Here is a 20,129-nt window from a genome sequence, read left to right as displayed (position 1 = left end):
GCAGATAGGCAAGCAGGCAAGCCAAAGAAGGCTCTTCCCAGTGACCCTGCCTCAAACAAGGTATTGAGTTACCGCCCGGATCTTACTGCAGCCAGCTGTCTAAGCAGAGTGCTTGTCACCTTTGGAAGCAGATGCCCACTTCCAGCAAAAAAATCTGTTTGCCCTCTTCCCATCCTGCCCTGCTCCCCTGCCCACCCCACCCAAAAAGCATGAGTGGATCCAGATCTGCTTGGGCATCAAAACAGAAGTATCAGAAATTGTCTCATAAATGGAGCACTGAGCCTAGCATGGTAATATGTAAAAAAAACCATGGCTGTAGGCGAAGAACAAGAGGCACTTCTCTGGTGTCCTTGGTGTCCTGAGCTTTCAAATCTATTTACTGTCAAAGTATTAAAAACAACCTGGAAAAGAGAGAGCTCTGCTTTTGGCAAGCACCTAGTTTACTCTAAACACACTTCCTCATTAGATGACCTCAATGTCACAGGCAGGACCCAGTACTGGCTGAGATACTGAAATAGGATGGCCAAGTCCGATACTGTGATTTTTAATAAGAAATATATTTTTGGTATTCATCCCCATTCCTAGCACAGAGCTCCTAAACTCCTTGGTATTTCCCAAGTAATGAGGGTAATAAAGATATCTTTTGTTATGTCTCACCCCCATAACTTCTGAGGAAGGCAGAGGGACTGGAGATTAAGTTCAATTACCCATGGCCAATAATTTAATCAACCATGCCTATGTAATGCAGCTTCCACAAAAACCCGTAAGGACAGGGGTCTGGAGTGCTTCTGGGTTGGTGAACACACGGAGGTGCTAGAATAGGAGCATGCTAGAAGAGGGCATGAAAGCCCCAAACCTTGCCCTATACATTTCTGCCATCTGGCTGTTCCAGAGTTATATCCTTTTATAATAAACTGGTATTCTAGTGGGAAAAAAAAAAGAAGCAAAAATGGAAAATAAAACTCCCACTGCCACCCCTTAGAGATCTTGAAATAAAATGAAAGCAATGTTACAGACTAATTCATAATTCAGCCTCTTCAAAATTTCCCCTATAATCAACATTTCTTCCCAATGCTCTTCAAAATTAATTTGCAGGTTGATAATTTTAAGTTTATCCTTCTAAATAAAAGTTCTTTGGGGGCAGGGAACTGTAGTTGTTGAAAGTACTCTCAGCTAAAGTTAAGAGTAATGTGTACCTAAATACTCAAAGACTTGTTAATACTACAATAAACTAAATATATCATAATTTGGCCTATTGGGAGATACTCTGATAATCTCAGGATGCTTTATATATTATTTACTATAATAGTAATTTAATTAACATAGACAAAGACAATACCTCAATATTATAATTAGCAGATTAAAGTCCGAAAACACCAATAAATTAGTACCTAGAAAAACATATTCTTCTATACTGGACAACAGAGTATTTGACTTCTGAACTATACTGCAAAAAGTATAAAGCAGGTTGAAAATGACTAATTCTCAGTAGAAACTCATTCTTATAGATTATTAATAAAGATTACAAAAACTTCTTAATGCTGCTGGTGATTACATTCACTTTCCCAAGCGGATAGCAAAACCATCAAAATGTTCTCATTTTTGATACATCAAATGCCAAACCTCTAGGAATTGTAAGTCTCAAGATTTTGAATTATTGGACTTTTATTCTATTCAGAAAAGAAACCAATAAAATACTTCATACCAACAGAATTTAACAAGTCATTATTTCGAACTTTAGGGAAAATGAAAATAAAAAATTTAGATGTTCTCTTTGTAATAATAGCAAATGTATGCATACACCTATAGTAACAAATTAGAGAACTACTGACCTTACGCTGGAGAGAAACGGCTTTATCAGACACCTGTTTACATTCTGGTAAGGTGCCATCTTCAAGATTCTTTGATTTGTAACGAGTAGAATACTCTCCTAAATTTGAGTCATTCTTTGTAGAGCTTATAGACTTAACTGATGATTTTGATCCACTGCTAGTTTTAGGTTTTTGTGCTGGTGACTGTCCTTTATCAACTGCTTCAAGATGCTTCTGTTTATTGAATTCCGACACATGCCCAGGTCGTTGTGCTACATCTTCTAATGCCCTTTTTCTATCTAGTAAAAAGGATATAAACACAACCTTAATTGAAAAGAACTTAAGGTAGGAATCATCTTATCCCATTATAAAAAAAAAGAATAATCCCTCAACTGCCCAAATATTTACCATAGAGCCACTGTCAGGCCAAATAGGGAGCATATATACACACAAAAATTCTTAGTCTTTAATTCTTTCACTCGAAAGACTTTTACATGAATTTCCTTTACCCAGTGACCTCTTATACCAGTGGTCCTTAAACTTTTGGTTTCCATATTCCTTTACACTCTTTAAAATGGAGAATTCCAAAGAGCTTTTCTTTGTATTAAATGTATCAATATTTACCATACAAGAAATTAAAAGAGAATTTTAAAACCATTAATTCATTTAATAATAAACTATATTAACATAAATAACATATTTTTATGAAAATAACCTGAATTTCCAAAACAAATAAAAAAAATTAGATGAGTAGCACCATTGTATATTTTCCCAAACACTTTAATGTTGGGTTTAACAGAAGACACCTGAATTCTTATAATTGTTTCTGTATTCAATCTGCTGGATACATTATTCTGGTTGAAATATTAGAAGAAAATCCAGCTTCACATAGATAAGTAGTTAGCTGGAAAAAGGGAGACCTCATAGACCTCTGAAAAGATCTCTAAGAAAATATATATAATATATAAAAGCGCTATTTCCAGAAAGGTGACTAAACCAGTATTAACACACAGGTTGAAAACAATAATTTTAAAAAGCTTTAAGTTAATTCATAGAAGACAAGTCTATAATCAATTAATTATTAAGGCAAACTAAGATGTTTGTATATTTTGGTTTTTAAATTCGATGTTGGTTGGATAATACACTCTTCCATACTTCTTCTAATAGTTAATAAAGGGAAGAAAAATAAACTAGGTTGGGATGTGGGTCAGATTTCATATAGCAATTTCAAAATTTAATAAAATAGAACATTTCATTTTGTAAAAACCTTAAAAGGTTTAAAAAGAGCTAAGGCAAATAAAATAACTCAAATGTCAACTTTTGTTAAAACTTAGTAGTATGTAAGTCACCATTTCAAACCTATTAAAATATAGAAATATAAAAATTCAAAAAAAAAAAAAACCTAAAAAATCTAGACAAAATAAGTAGACTTATTCATGACCATAAACATACCTGATGATCTCACTGATCTCCTTAATGTCCTTTCAGGGCTAACTGATCGATAGCTTTTTGGACTGCCTCTAAACAGATTTCTCATTCTATATGGTGAACGGGATCTAGATCTGAATCTAGCAATGAAACGATGGCAAATTCTTGGACTTCGACTTCTTGGTCTATACATAAAACGTGTTGGGCTTCGAGATCTATGGAATCGGTGACTTGAGCTTGATCTCCTAGACTGTCTAGGGCTTCGAGATCTATTGAATCTGTGACTTGAGCTTGATCTCCTAGAATGTCTAGGACTGGGGGAATGAGAACGTCTTCTTGGAGTTTCATTTTCTTTTCTGTTGCCTTCATTTCTACAAAGTACAGAAAACACAAAAAAGATTCAGTAATTTAATGTAAACTATTTTAAGAAGTACCTTCTTAAAAACACACTATTAACAATATCATACTCTGATATTATGTATTTATTAAAAACAAAAGCCTGTTTGTTATAATTCAGGCTTGAGATAAATAAGTAATCAGAACAGACGATCAGCCCTCTAATTTCTTGGATCCCTATGTTTCGCTAATTTACAGAAGAATACCATCATCAATTTCTTGGGCTTTTCTTGAACCACTATTAATAGCCGATTATGTTTTAAAAGTATTAAGTTATATAAAGAATTTCGGAAATGATTTATAACTGCTTTTCAACATTTTTTCCTAAAAGATTATGTCATTTACAAACATTTCTTTGACTGCTGTACTTGTACACACAGGCACTGAATAGGGAACCACTAGAGAATAGAAAGCTTAATAAAACCATTCCTAGCCTTCAAGGCATTTATAATCTAAGATCCCACAAATATAAAATAATAATAAAAGAATAAAGTATTTTGATAAAAGACTAAAAACATAGAAGTTCACAGAGGAGAACTATCACATTTAAGCTAGGGTAATTAAAGAAAGATTCATAGAGACTGTTGCATTTGCCTGCTGTTTTTAAGTAAAAATGGTCAAAACAGGACTCAATTTAAAACAATACCTTTAAAAAAAAGTACTTGTTTACTTTTAAAAGAAAATTGAGTTTCAATAATACCACCATTAAAAAAAATTACCTTCTTGATGGGAGGATCTCAGGATTCCAATCAGGATATCTATTTTAGGAATAAATGATATTAACAGTTAAAATAAGACTAAAGCTCAATATATCTATTCAAAACCTATGTTTACAAAGTGACTTATTAGTATATTAAAATACAAAAATTTTCTTGGGAGTAAAATATTTTGAGTGTCTAATTCCATAAATAGTCAAAGTATTATGCTAGTAAGCAATTTGGGGAAAAGAAACATATTCCCCGTACTTTTAAAGGCTTAAATATTTTTTTTAAAAGTAAAACAGGCAGTATACCTAACAGTGTTAAGATGTACAAAACAGGTACAAGATACAAACTTAGGTAGGGGTACAAAGAGGGAAGACAGTTGACGTACTTTGCAGAATTCCAGGGGACATGAATGGTGCCCCTTACATTGTACCAAGTGGTCCTCAGAGAGATACATCTAGTGGGAGAAATCAGGAGAGAATTCACAGAAAAGGTTGCTTTTTCTGGTAGCCCTTAAAAAGGTCTATCAATAGGCATGGATCAGGTTAGGTTTCCTGCAGTGGCAATACAGAAAAAAAGGATTGGAGGCAAAACACATGTTCTATTCCAGAAACCAGTCTGGCTGCAGCATGGCAATCATAAAAAGGAATTATGAGCGGGGAAACCTAGAAAGGTAACTCAGAGATAAACTGTAAAGGTCCTTGAATCCAGGTAATGAAGTTGTACATAAGTAAAAGGGAATCAACACATTTCTGAAGTGAAGAGAACACAGGAATGTTTTCAGAACAATCAGAAATAAATATCTGGAATTAGGGGAAAGGATGAGGGCTGAGATATTTAGAAACCAGGCATGTAGAAGCCACAACTATAGTACAAAGAGTGAGAGACTAAAACAGAATGGAGTTTGTAGAAAAAAAGAGGGCTGAGGACAGCATCTTAGGCACACCAACACTTAGAGAGTAAAGCAGACAAAGATAAACCAATGAAAGAGATTAAGGGATAATCACATAAAAAGTAGAAGGAACAGTAACATCACAGAAGCCTAAGAAAACAACATCTTCATCCATTTCTAGAGAATCTGGACTCTAAAGGTTATCTGAAAAAATGGTGATTAAATTAAATCATTCAAAACCATTAATATTCAAAAATATAATTCCAGTAACCAAGAGAGTCAGGTAGGGAAATGCAAGCAGCAGACTCTTTCAACAGTTACCTGGCAGGAAAATAAAGTTAGATCAAAACCTTAGTAAAGGTAAAGTGGTTTTTATTTGTTGCTATTTGTCTCAGACATTAATAGCTTGACTTGACGGTAATTCTCAACTCCTTTTTCCTTTGCCTACCTCTATTACAAAGGCTAAAAAAAGCTAAATATTTGCTATCCCAGCCTCCTTAGAAGATAGCCAGTGATAGATTCTAACCAATGAGACAGAGATGCAAAACCACTGGCAAACTTCCGAGAAAACTTTTGCCCCTTCTTCCTGCTTTGAGGTGACAAACTATGAGAAGACAATGTTAATTTTAATCCATTGTATCCATCATCTAGCATCAACAATTGTCAAAACATGGATAATTTTGTTTCATCTACTCTTATACTTTTTAAAACTTTCCTTACTCTGTACTAAGATCAATTTCTAGTCTTATGGTATAGTCCTTCAAACCAGTGGAATCAAACAAAGCTGGATCTAAATGTAGGTGCTGCCACTTAATAGCCTTGTATCTGAAAGCCAGTTACTTAATATGAGTAGGTCTTAGCTTTCTCGTTGTGTGTACAATGCTGGAAATACAGTTGGCTGTTGACACATGCTAGTTATTAAATGTCCAGAGCTTTCCAATTTATGGATTCACAAGAGCTTAAAGACTATTTATTATTCAAGTAGTGGTAATAACGTTTTAGATCTTCACTAGGTTGACTGCCAAAATGCATGTTCTTGTTTCTGCTACCTAGGACAGAATGATAAAGCATATATACTATTCTGCAAGTTGAGTTTGGATGGTCTACATATTACCTAACTAGTTTAAAATGTATTTCAGAAGCATGATACTCCTTACACAGGCTGTATAACAAAGGCTAAGAACAAAGATCTATGTAATTGACATTACCTGTGTCCCAACATGGTACAATAAGCAGACACATCACCTATAAAGTTTTTCTAACAAAAATGTTCAACCTGAATTTAACAATGACAAAACAAACAGAAAGCAGAGAATGTGGTACATTCTACAAGACAGTTTTCTTGGACGTTTCAAAAGAAGTCAACATCATAAAAATATCCTAAAAAATAAAGGGCACAAGGTAAACTGTTCTAGATTAAAAGAGACTGCAATGCATGAATCCTGACTGAATTCTGGATTGGAAGGGTGTATGAGGGGTAGGCAGGGATAGTTATAAAAAGCATTTGGGAAACAGGTGGAAGACATGTTTAATTAAAGAGTGAACTGTCATAATGTCTGCAATATATTTTCAAATAGTTCAGAAAATTTATACATAAAGATATAAAACAGATGTGCAAATGTTAATAAATTGGTGAAAACGAAGAATATATGAATGTTTACTATCTCTTCAAACATTTTGCAGCTTAGAAATTTCTCAGAAAAAAATGTTGAGGGGAGAAAAAAGGGAGCAAAGATCCACAAGTCAGACAGTATTTGTTGGGTAACAGTATGAAATTTGCTTCTTTATGACTCAATTTCCTCACTGGTAAAATCACAAATAACAGATATATGCTTACTGTGGACTGGGCGTTATTCTAAGTGCTTTACATAATTATTTACTCTTCAAAGCAATCCTATGAGATAAATATATAATGATTATTTGTGGCCTTCTCAAGTTAACCAACGACTCTGTCATAATCCAGAAAGATCCAACAAGACAAAGAAAAGGAAGAAGTAATAACCCTTACGAAAAAGAATAAGAATTTAAATATACATTAGTAGAGGAATGACTAAACAGATTAGGTATAAAACACAATGAAACAATGCAGCTTAAAAAAAAGCAGAGTAGCATATATTTGGCCATAGAAGGATCCCAAACACTTAATCAAATCTAATTTATCTTTTAATTTTTTTTAAGTAGAGAGAAAGCCATGAAGAATTTATTCAAGAACACACAATTTGAAAAAAGGTAAAAATGTAGGACAGAGTATTAAAGTGGCAGGTATTGAAAGCTTAAAAACCTTGGTCCTATGTGCATGAAAAAGATAGGCTTACCTAGACAGAGGCTTTATCAAGCATCCATGCTATCTGATCTAGTAAATTAATGACAGTGCATAAAGCTAAAATCTTCTTTCTAGCATTAATGCCTACCTACAGCAAGTAACTCTCTCCCACCCAAATCCTTCACCTTCATAACCTTTAGACATCCCACTGGGTATCTGTGGAAAAATTTGTGGCTTAGGAGTAATTTTCCATTTATGGTGGCTGTAAAGCTTATCCAATTCAGGTAATGATTATTTCTGTATAATAACCTATGTTTCTTTGTAGAGCATCTATATAAGGAAGCAATTCCAAACTCTATTCTTATTCTATATGATTCAGGTAGGGCTTGTATCACTCAACACCAGGAGTAGGCACAAGGCAGAACCCCATATTCCTACAACCATTATAACTGGTTCAGAGATGAACAACTAACTCAAAGTAGACCAAAGAGTCAAACCAAGGACTTACACAAGAATTATGAGAAAAGAGGTGCTTTTTTCCCCCTTTGACTTCTGAAATTGCTAGCTATACAGATCACTTAAACCCTGAACTATGAGGGGGTCATTTGCTCTGTGGAAAAAGTGTGCCTGCGATCTCGTAAGGCCAAAGCAAAAGGGAACAGCCAAGAAATCAAAATACTTCTGACACTTTGGTTTTTGTTGAGCATCCAATTCACCTATTCTGAAACTAGAACCATTCCTTAAGCTTCCTAGTTAAATGATCTAATAAGTTCTCTTTCTTTAAAAACAACTTTGGTTAGGTTTATCACTTATAACTAGAGTCCTAGATAATCTCAAAAAAATTTGGTCATGTTTTCATAAAGAACCAAATTAAAAACCAAAACAGCTGCCACAGACCCATTTGCCCAAGTGCTATCAGTCTAGTGACCAGAAACTGGACATCCAAACTCTATCAACATGTTTAATAATGCTAGGTGGAACACTATTTAATTTTATGTTCTGTCAAGGGACATAAGAGAATACTGTTAAATCACACTTTTCACCTTCATAAGTGCCCTGTCCTAAAGAAGGAAAAGGTAGAAGAATTGAAGAACCAATGTTGAGGAACTAACACATCTAGCTTGTTTTCTCCTACTTAAGTTTTACTCTGAAAATAGGTTCTAATTCAAAGGAGAGCTTTAGACCTGAAATTAAATTAAATATTGGTATTGGATTGGGTGGTTTTTAGTTATTCATCCTTGAGGGGTGAGGGGGCTGACCCAAGAAGGGAAAACTATCTACTCTAAATTACATAAACCATCCTAAGGAACACAAGCCAGCAAGAAATGAACCAATGATATTAAACATCCACCTACTCATATTAGGAAAAAGTCAGAAGAAAAGATCATATTTAATTCTCTCCTTTTGGAAAAAGATAAAATATACTTCTATAAAATTAGTACTTTAAATAGGCAATACTATTCTAGAAATATTTATCTTCGAAGGACCACAATGAAGGTACTAAACAGTCATACCTGAGCATTAACTATTTTATAAATTTGCTACCTATAAAAAAGAAAAAATAATTCTTACTGTTGACGTAACTGTCGGCAGCTCTCAATATGAGTAGATGTATTTTGATGCTGAATCCAATCCTATTATAAAAGGAGAAAAGTGCTGAAATTAGAACATTCCTCATTGCTGACTAATGAAATTAGGATTTTTAAAATGATAGAGCATACTTTTTCCCCCAAAACTAAACAAATCTAGTTATAAAGAGCATTTAGCTACTCAATAAAATTTTTACAAACAAAAATAAAGGCCTCTAAACAAAGGCACTTAATATCATACACCTCTTTGATGCCATTTTAAAACCTTTTAGTATAGAAAGCATTTTAAAAATCATACCATGTCTACTCATTTTGAAATCAAACATATATATTGAAAGTTGGAGAAAATAAGTGTTGATTAGAAATAATTCATCTCCAATATAAACACAGCACTCCAGAGAACATCAAAAACTCTATAAATAAAATGGTATCTGAGATGGCTTTTACCTCTAAAATTCAAGCTAGTAACATTAACAACAACAAAAAATCCTACCTCTTAGGCCAGTACCATTCCAAACAAGGTACTCACTATATTGGCAAAGGATAAAATTAGTAAAAATATGAAAAGCTGGTGATAAAATCTATTTATTTTCAAGATTTAAGGGGAAATAACACCATTTTAAAAACACAATGTCCCTTACATGAAGAGCTTTTACAATGAACAAATGCTTTCTTATACATTACTTTCTTTACAAATCTTCCCTAAAATTACATTCTGTACCCATAAATACCTTCTGGAAAATACATCTGATTAAAAAAAAAAAAGCACAATACAGTTTTCAAAGATAAAGTCTCCCAAGTGAAACAATTAGTTAAAAGCAACATGTATATTACTCAGTGTTTTATTGTTTCTCCAGCATTTGGATAAGGCAGAAAACTTACTAAACAGTTTTGTATTTTAAAATGTTCCTAGAGAAAAATGTTATTCATTTCCATTCCAAAAACACTCTATTTTGTCATTGCTATAGACGAACTAGAAATTTCCAGTTAAAACCACAGTTGACACTAATTATGGACTCTGCCTTGTCAAGAACTATCTGAAAATAAGTGAATGCTACTTGCAATGCTCAGCAACAGGTTCTGACAAACCCTAAACTATTTCATTAAACCATGACACTGATTGTAGATTGCAAAAAAAAAAGTCTGCACAGCCTGCTCACCAATACAAACGGAGGTTGGCAATTAGTCTCTAGTATTGCTAAACCCATGTTTTTGATAGTAACTGGACAGTTTACATCAAACAGACACACTGGCAGGTAGTAGACTGGGCATGATTTATTGGAACCATAAAGTGTTTTATTTGCATAAGTTGAACAAATCCAGAGATTTTAACCCCAAATCCAGATTTCCTGCTCTTCTTGAAAAAAATATGAAGATATAATACTGCACATGTATGTATTCTATATAGCAAATACCAGCTTATGCCGATAGCTGCCCTATTTAAGGCATATTCTCTCCAGTCCTACACACACATATACATGCCCGCTCTGTCTTTTAATAGGTCCACTTCACTCACTGCCATTACTTGATTTAAACTCAGTAAATATACCTATGGCACCCCAGTTTCAAGACTAAGTAACAATATGCAGATTAGAAAAAGGTCTCAAAGCAGTACTGCCTCTCCAGAGAAAGTGATAATTGCCTACTAAGCAGGAGATGCTGCAAGGACTATATAGACTTGAGAGAGCCCAGATCAAAGGTGACACTTTTCCATATCCTCCATCCAACTACCTTAAAAATCTTTCATCAGTACTTTCTCAAACTGAATTATTTCTGTCAGAAAGTTTTTAAACCAAAAACAGCCTTCTAAATCAAGGACAGTCAAAAAGTCATAACTTCTAAACCTAAAACTTCCTCCTCTAATGTCTAAATCCCAATTTAGAAAAAAAATACATTTCATATTCTATTGTTGCTCTTTTCAGGCTCATTTGAAAGACTCCAGAGGTGGAGAACGTACTGTCAGATGTTACTAAGAAAAAATTTGCAATTGGTAATTTACATTTATTGGCCATATATTTATGTCATATATGCACTTACAAGGCAGCAAAACATATCACAGAAACAGGAGAGGTGGTTTGTGTCATCTCATCATTTAGTCATCTAACAATGAAGAATCCCTATCATTTAGTCATCTAGTAGTGAAGAATTCATTGGTTAGCTCCATTGTGCAGCTGTGACTGTAAAAGATGTTTGTTTAAATTGGCAATCAATCTCTGTGAACTCTAATGACCATTAATGATTTCTTTTCCTCTCTAAATTTTACTTTTATTGTATTAGCCCAGCTTTTTACCAGGGAAGCCTCAATTAGTGCCTTACCTTATCTCTTCTTATTCTTATTCATTACACAGTTCAGCTAGATTTATCTCCCTAAAATATACTTTTAACCCATTTCCCATGTAGAAAAAGTGCATCTCGCTGCCAGCCTTAATTTTACATAAACACGCTCTTTGAGGTTGAAGTAAATCTGACTGGTTTTCAATGTGAAAGTAAAATATAAAAACCTTTCTTGGAGTTATTTCGAAACAGAACCTGTCTCTAATCCTAATGTAACAAACGTATACACATATCGGATTCATCAAATGCATCTTCGGCTAACAACTGTTTGAGAACAATGTTAACATACATCACACATAGGAATGCTATATTTTCTAGGATTTGAAATTTTCACAGATAGAGAATTACTATATTTTGTAAATGAAAATACCATAAAAACAGAATGCTATAAATAGAATGACGTCATTTGTTTCCAAAGACTATCGATATACTAGAGCAATATGAAAAGAATAATTAAAGCAAGATATTTCATGTCAGACTTTGGAGATAAAGTTAGGACTATAATCCGTGAGTTATCTTGGGGTAAATGCTGCAGCCACAGGCACTGCCGGCCAGTATTCTCAGGGAAAATCAGAAATGGGTTAACATGTTGTTTCATATAGCGAGAACATTAACTGGCTTCCTAATGCCTCTCACACCTGAAGTTTATTTAAACTTCTTAGGTTCACTTTTCAAGGCCCTTTGTACTTATTGTTGCTGCTCCCATGTGAAATGTTATCCCTCCTCCCCTAGGTATACTGAAGTCACATCATTCAAGACCTATCTTCATTCATCCTACTTCATAAAGTCTTCCTTCCCACATCATTGTAGTCCAAAAAGACTTACTGTAGTTAGTCACTATCAATTAGTCAATTAGTCTTATCTAGACTATACAAAAGTCTTTTGATGTCAGAAAGCATATTTATACTTTTTAAATACATACCGCTAAATACATAATAGGTGTTGGTAAATTGATGTTGGCCTGAACTGATATAAGCCTGAAATAAAGAGAAATATTAAATATCGCTTCTCTACAGAATACCCAAACAAGTTAAATACAATCAACAAATCATTTGTTGTCCTCTCATTTTTTAAAAATTCCTTAGGTGTGTAATTAGAAGACAATGAGACTGTTTAAACTGTTTAAGAATATCTGAATTTTTTAGTTCTTCATTTCTGCCCCAGCACTTAACATAGTCATGTACAAAACTGGTAATTAGTAAACGCAAACTGAATAAAGGTACACCTTTTCTATTTTACAAATAAAAATTTTTAAGTTCTTTAGGATATTTTTCTTGGATTCATCATGACTAATTCAAAGTTCAAAATAAATGGAACAGAGAGTGCTTAACATCCAAATGAGTACTTAGGCTAGGGCTACTTACAGATGATGACTAAGTGCTATGAATTATTCTGAGATTTTTCAAGACTTTGCTATCCCTTTTGATAGGGTAAGGCAACTATTATTAGAACTCAGCAAATCTAGTTAAAATGAAGTAGAGAATGCTGCTTTCCTTTGCTGGAGCTAACCTTAAGACAAAAGCATCAGTTCTAGATATCAGGTTCTTGTTGGCTGAAACCTGGTGAGTAGGTAATAGACAATAAAAGGATAGGACTGAAAGGGAAAAAAAAAACCAAGAATATCTACAGATTTTTAAGCCTATTCAAAGTATATAACTCAATGCTATGATCTTGAATCAAAGCTTGTTCCCATGGAAAGTCCATTCTTTCCTGACCATTTATGATATAAATCTACAAATCACATTAGTAAATAGACGTGGTTTCCAAACATATATGCAAATAAAACATACTTGGAAAATCTTACTCAAATCCACCAATGATTACTATCAAATAGTATATTCTACATTACTCCTCAGCACCTCTATAAAATACTTCTTTCCAACTATACTAACCATGAAGATATCTACAGCTTCTTTATATTTTAAGGATTTTTCTCTAAATTTTTATCACTTTACACTCTATTCACTGAGCCCACAGCTAGTCCCCAAATAACTCATCTTGACTCAATCTTACTATGGATAAAGTTATTTTAGGAAGCTCCTTCTCATGCAACACTAAAAATTCTAGTCCAGAGAGACTCAGAAAATATTTAAACTGACAGTAACTGTCTTTAGCCCAAGATGGGTAGATACACGCAAGGCTATACACTGTCTCTTCAAAGTGTGCAGTACAAATGCTTTATTCCAACTTTTTATTATACTAACAGATTCTCTTATTTAAATAAAAGTGACTCGTGTGACATTGTCTTTTAAGTATACAGTTTATGTTATATAAATTTTATGTTGCATAAATTTCCTGGGATAAATAATCAAAAGTTCAAAATAAATGGACGAACCATGTGGTGTGCCGTCACAGGAATACAGAAAGCCTAACACTCAATTAGGTACTTAGGCCAGGGCTACTGAGATTACAACTAAGCATTGCTGTTGTGATCAAAATTAATTTCTGCTCTTTCCTTAATGCCTAGTTAACACCAGCATACATGAGAATTCAGAGGAAACTTGGGCGATGAGTATCATTATACAGTGATCTTTAAAAACACTCACCTTCAAATGACTACATTCTACGTTACACAGAGAACACAAATGTGGAAATATTCTTGGAGACGCTGCATAATAATCATTCATCATTGAGGGAGTTGGAAGTCTCTTCATCTTCTGGGCATCAGCATGTGAAAATTTTGGTAGCCAGGATGCTTTCACAATCCCAAAGGGAGAATGAATGGGAATGTCAGCCTCTGACTGGTAATTCTTTTTACTTCCTCCTGATCCACGCACATTAGGTGAATTAATCACAGGCTCACGTGGGATTCGTTCCTGTTGGCTTACAGATGAAATTAATTCCGATGAAAAAGGTTGCTGGTTCATAGATGGAGGAATCAGAGACTGACTCATTGTCTGGTTAACTGTTTGGCTAATGGATTGGCTGACAGATTTTACAGGTTCAAGGACTGACTGTCCTCCTGAAATGCGTAAGCCTGACATCTTGGTTCCACTCTCAACTGGGAAAAAGGTCTGATTATTGGAGGACTCACTGGGGAAGTCCATGTGTCGAAACACATCTTCAACAGGAAACATAGAATTACACATAACATTTGGTGCAGGAACAGATGCAGAAATGCCCTGCTGTGACCGAAATTCATTCTTGACCTCATCAGTTGGAATTTCAGGATCATAAATACGTACTTCAAGTGGATCTTCTGTGTAGCCATATTTGCTTGCATGCCCATAATCAATCACATTACTTGAAACTGCCTCGCTACCAAGTGTTTCTTTATTTCTGCTCTGAGAAGGTAAATTAGGTAATCGGCGCCCCATTTTTCGCATTCTTATATCCCTCAAAATTAATGGCATATTTTCAGGAGTTAGCTGTTCATCAGGATAGCGGCTGAGTTCTTCTAAGTCTTCATTAGATAATCCAAAACTTGCTAAGATACTTGAGGCACTCTCTTTTGTATAGCGGTTCTGCACTTTAGGATTCTGCTCTGTAACCTGTGTTACAGAACTCTGTTTCACTCCCACTGATGCAGATATCTGAGGCTCATCATCCCACCGACTACTATGAGGTTTCCCCTTCTTTTGTTGTGCTTCATGAAAATCCAGTTTTTCTTTGGTCAATCTTGGATCAGTTCGGTGCTGAGTTACCTGAACATTCATTCTCTGTGGTCCCAAGTTCTGATAAGATTCATGGCCAGCAAATCTGTGTGGAATTCCACGGGCTCTCCCTGCTGGGTAAAATCTTGGGAGACCCATAGATCCAGGCCTCATAAATGGTCCTGGAGGCCTCATCCCAGAAGGGTTAGGTGCTCGTGGCCTCTGAAGTGGAAAGTTTCCTCGAGGATTAAACCTGGGTCTCGACATGGCTATTTTCAAAAAAGCCTGATTTAATAAAGTATAAGGTGGTGTTGAACTATGTGAGGCAACGGCATTCAGCTGCTGAAGCGCCAACTGAGTCTTAATCTGAGCAAAGTGCAAAGGAGATGGGCCCAACAGAAGTGGGTTTGCAATGCCCAGGTTCAAGGAATTCACAAGTGGTGCGAAATTTTCCAAGAATAACACAAAGCTGAAAGTTAAAACACAAATATTAGATCATTTTAACTCAAACTACTTCATGAAGTGGGTTCTACAGCCAGTGTAAAACATTTTGAAACAAAGGCACGAAACCATTCTGCATTTCATACACTTTTAGAATAAGTGCTTATGAGGATTTTAAACTTTCCCAAAAACCTTCTCTTCTTTTCTTTCCCGAATCCAGAACACAAACCCCAAACCTCAAAGCAGAGTTCATGTACACTGTGTTGCACTGGGTGCTGTCCTAGGTGCTGAGTGGTAATTACAACTCCTAAATAATCTTGAAAAACAGTGGGGATTTATTTCACGCTTTAATACTGGAAAAAAAAGATGAAGGCATTAAAATACTTGCAAAGGCACACACACTTAATACGTATCTTATCAGATCTACAAACAATGAAAATAGGAACTATAAGCCTAAAATTTTACAAGATCCATTTTTCCAAGACAGAGCTTCCTTGAAATCACGCCTAATAAATTCCATATAGCAATTAGACTGTACTTAAGCTTCTGCTGTTAAATAGTTGTTGTTTTTTTAAGATGAAAACTTGTCACCAATAACCTGACTGAAGTCTGACAGAAAATGTGCAGTAGCATGGAACTGATTATAACATTACAACATAATATGCAACAAAACCAGTCGCCATTCTCTCAGGTTCCCTCCACGGTAAGAGTATACACAAAAATATATGGATAATAACAATGACTACAGAGTATTGCACATGTGCCAATGACTGTTCCAAGTGCTTTACATGAATTGATTCGTTTCTCACAACTCCGAGACACTAAGGCACAGAGAAGTAACTTACATAGATTTAATAAGTGGCTCGGCGGAGATTTGATCCCAAGGTAATTTGGCCCCATAATCCATGTTCTTAACTACTGATAGATGTGAACAAGAACATCTTGCAGTTCCCAGGCATTGTATTAGTTAAAACTGGTTGCTGCCCAGCCCATCGGAATGCAGAACTCATTCCAAACCACTTCTCAGAGAAATAGTACTTTAGCTATCATTCAGGACCAAGGTCAGCAGTCACAGAACTTGCTCTTTCAATTCTCAGTTAAAAAAAACAAAAACGGAAAGAAAAAAAAAAACCACAGACTGTGGCTATGCTTTCTATCAAGTTCCTACTTTTATACCTGATAGAAATGCAGGGCAAGAAATGTGAGGTATTTAGGCATTTACACCTACTATGAATTCTATTTGATGATCATCCCTTTCTGGTTCAAGCTACAACTTCAACTGTAACTCTATTATATACTTTCTTCTTTAAAAGTTAGTGAAATGTTAATTTGGTTGAGAAATTGGCTTTATCTGGTTAACACTCTCCCTGCCAACCATCCTGCATACTGCCACATTTAATTTTTATAAAAGGACATTTTGCCACATTGCTTCTCTGTTCAAAAATCCAAGAGAATCTCATTACTTTTACTTCTTAGCTTTATGTTTATCTAGCCAATCTCTGCCCTTCTAATTTTACCAAACACTTACTCTAGCTAGGCCTTTTGCTCCTATTCCTCTCTTCTCACATGCCTTCATCTCTTCCAATCTAAACAAATGAATAAAAAAAACCTTGCCCTGGACCTGACTTAGTCGATTTTACTCATTCTTCAAAGTCAGACTCCATTAAACCTTCCTTGACTACCAGGGCCCAGAATGAGTCTCCTAACAAACTTCCTTATTTATTGCTTATATCATTTGGGACTGATACTTTTTACTATTTTGTTTTTGTGTGCTTATTTGCAGCCTTTTCAACAATCTAGCGTCAATTCAAGACACGTTCACTATTGTCTTGTCTCCCAAAACTACTAAAACTACTCAAAATGCCCTTAAACATTTGTAAAACTATCAGAATGATCACACCCAAAGTCCTCATAACTGACATAATTAAATTTCAAATTAGAATGAAACACAAAAAATACAATAAACATTACAGACTTCTGATTCACCAGACACAAGCAGCAGACACAAGCTTACTGAATAATGATATCCAACTTCTCTGTAAATAATGTTCACTTATAACTCCAGGTCTTTTTAAACAATCATAAATCATATGAAACTATATCTACCTTCTACAACAAAAATACTTCCAAGAACTTTTCTTTACCCAGTCCTTAAAAACAATCATCGCTTATGAAAGCAGTTTGTCATCTAGTTACATCCTTTATGCACTATTTTTCTTAACTGGTAAAGACGCCTCTCACAACTTCAGGAGCACAAACTCTTCAAAATATTTTCTCCCCCATAATAACCCAAAAAGGGACAGATTTCAGTCAGTCATCTAATTATCACATGGAGGTGTAAACAAGTATCACTGAAAGTATCTACATTTTAAGTTTTTTAAAAGCAAAAACCAATGGATTTCCTAATGTGGCTAGCACTGTCTTACACATTGATGTAAGTATACATTTACAGAATGCAAGAGAACAGCCATTCGCATACTATATACTGCAGACACTAGTGTTCTGTGAGACTGTAGGTCTTCTACAAAGGAATTCCCTGGTCAAGAAAGTTTGAAATGCATGCGCATGCTACCCTTGTTAGAGGGGCACAATACCTACTGCATACTAAAAGCTCTGAGGTGTCATGTTGTCAAAAAAACTTTCATTTTGTATTTCCCAACCTTAAGTTTTTCATCATGTATATACCCAAGCGTGATAGCTGAAATATTTAGTAATTGGTAAAGCACAAGCAATGAACAATCAGAACAGTAATTTGTGCCTTATCGTGTGCAAGCTGAGTCCTCAGTCCATCTTTCCTCCACTTCCCTTAGTTGTTATGCACAAAGTGATGGCAGGGAGTCCTAAGGACTAAAAGAGTGGGGAAGTCAAGTCCAACCTTGGGGCAACAGCTACTTACTAATGTGGACAGAATTATTTCAATATTTTAACAACTGGCCTATCTGTATCAGTGTGTAGTCACTGGCTATCGGTCCTGAAAAGACACCAGTCTTTCACAGAACAATCTAAAGTATACATAAAGATAAGAATAAAAGGCCTTTTCCTAATTAAGGAATTTCAACTATCAATAAGCAGAAGTTTGGTTTGTCTGCATTTTTTAGGAGCCTTAAAAAAATTATGCTAGAATTCTTGTATCATTAGTCCATTGTGAAGTCTAATATAATGAGAACAGAGTAAAGTTAACAGCCATAGCTCCCCCAAAGATATCTCTCCCTCTCTCTTGGGTAAGACAAGTTAGAAGCCTGTTCAGCCATTGCTATTTATTAGCGTTCTGAATCCAGGATCTGCTAGCTAAAGAAAGTTTCTCTCTTGGCATGCATAACCTAGATAATCCATTATAAGTAAATATCACTTTCAGTAGGTCGCCTACCAACCTCCTTTCTGAGAACAAGTTTCATTAATCCTCCTGTACTTTAAGTCAACACTTCTCTTAACTTTTATCCCAAGATTCTTTCCTAATTTCAGACTTCTAAATCTAGCATATTTTTCCCTTTTAGTTTATATTTAACATTTTCAGATAGTAATCCACTAATGTAAAATCATCAAACACCTTCTTATACTACCATATCATTTCTAATTCTGGTAGAGAAGTTTCTGACAAAGTAGTCATCAAAACATTATCATTAAAAGAGAAATTATGGTAAGTTACTTTACATTATACATGTGTTCAGCTGTCTACAGTTCTATTCCAACAACAATGATGTGAATTTTAAATCAGAAGCATGAAATACAATGTTGAGCACTGGTCATTGGTAAGAACTGACAAATACATTTTTGAAACTGTAATAGTCTGCCTACAATTTTTATGCCAAATAACATCTTCAATGGCTAAAATTTTTAAAAGTAATCTTGTATTTTCTTTGTGAACAAAATTAAGTATGTTCATATTTCATTTGTGTAATTTTCATTTTATTTTAAAAGCATAAGCACATTTTTAATCATTTAGGTAAGTTACTGTTTAATCTTCTCAGAGCATATTCACCTCAAATAAAATGTTTTGACTAAAAAGATGCTTGTATTTATATTTCAAGCTATTTATAAGGCATTATAAATTCCACTTAACAATTATATAATTCTGAAGCCCTATTTCTTCAAATCTAACTTAAGGATAGGCAAGGCCCACACCATCAGCATACTTTTTCCTTTATCACTTAACTTTTCTCACCTTTCTCTTGTTTAAATTTCAGCCCTATCAATGATGCAACAGGGTAAAATTACTTAATGCAAATTCTAACACCAGATACAAGCACAAGAATTTGTGGTATTCTCAATCGATCCATGGTAATAAAAATTCCAAAATCAAGTATCAGGTCATTCGGCATAGGTTTTAAAAATACTAAAGAAAACTCAAGAGAAACTGTCTTAACAATCAGAGAGTAATTTCAAATCCAGCAGTTATCTGCCCAGTTAACAAATAATGGGCATTGCTGTTCCAGGTGTGGAAGTAGCAAAGTTATTAAGTCAGAACAGATCCCTACCTTCACAGAGCTAACACTTCACTTTTTAAGATGGAGCTAATGTCTCATAAGAACTAGAGAAACCAATAAAAAAAAAAATTACAGAAACCAAAATAATAAAATTTAGTTAGAATTCTCCTAGAAATTTCCCTTCTCACACTTCTGCAATTTAAAGGGCTTGCAGTGACTGGAAACTGGTTGACTAAACTATGGTATATCTATAT

General features: G+C 34.6%; 1 protein-coding gene across 9 annotated transcripts in view; it reads right to left on the bottom strand.

The window, feature by feature from the left end:
* Positions 1-20,129, bottom strand: part of ZNF638 (zinc finger protein 638) — a 79,311-nt gene that overhangs the window by 46,716 nt on the left and 12,466 nt on the right. For 5 of the 9 annotated variants that reach the window (XR_005650653.1, XM_039852806.1, XM_039852808.1 and 2 more), the window contains exons 2-7: positions 13,964-15,479; positions 9,067-9,128; positions 4,728-4,796; positions 4,355-4,393; positions 3,264-3,610; positions 1,833-2,110 (exon numbers count right to left, since the gene is read on the bottom strand). Coding sequence is in view for 7 of the 9 variants with exons in the window: in XM_039852806.1 (XP_039708740.1) it covers positions 1,833-2,110; positions 3,264-3,610; positions 4,355-4,393; positions 4,728-4,796; positions 9,067-9,128; positions 13,964-15,277 (2,109 nt within the window). In the remaining 2 variants the exon portion in view is untranslated. The remainder of the gene's footprint in view (positions 1-1,832; positions 2,111-3,263; positions 3,611-4,354; positions 4,394-4,727; positions 4,797-9,066; positions 9,129-13,963; positions 15,480-20,129) is intronic. The other 4 variants (XR_005650654.1, XM_039852811.1, XM_039852812.1 and 1 more) reach the window with 2 other exon arrangements.

This window comes from Pteropus medius, unplaced genomic scaffold (genome assembly GCF_902729225.1).
Source record: "Pteropus medius unplaced genomic scaffold, Ma_sr-lr_union100, whole genome shotgun sequence".
NCBI lineage: Eukaryota > Metazoa > Chordata > Mammalia > Chiroptera > Pteropodidae > Pteropus > Pteropus medius.
Note: the sequence above shows the minus strand (reverse complement) of the source record. Positions and strands in the feature narration are given on the sequence as shown.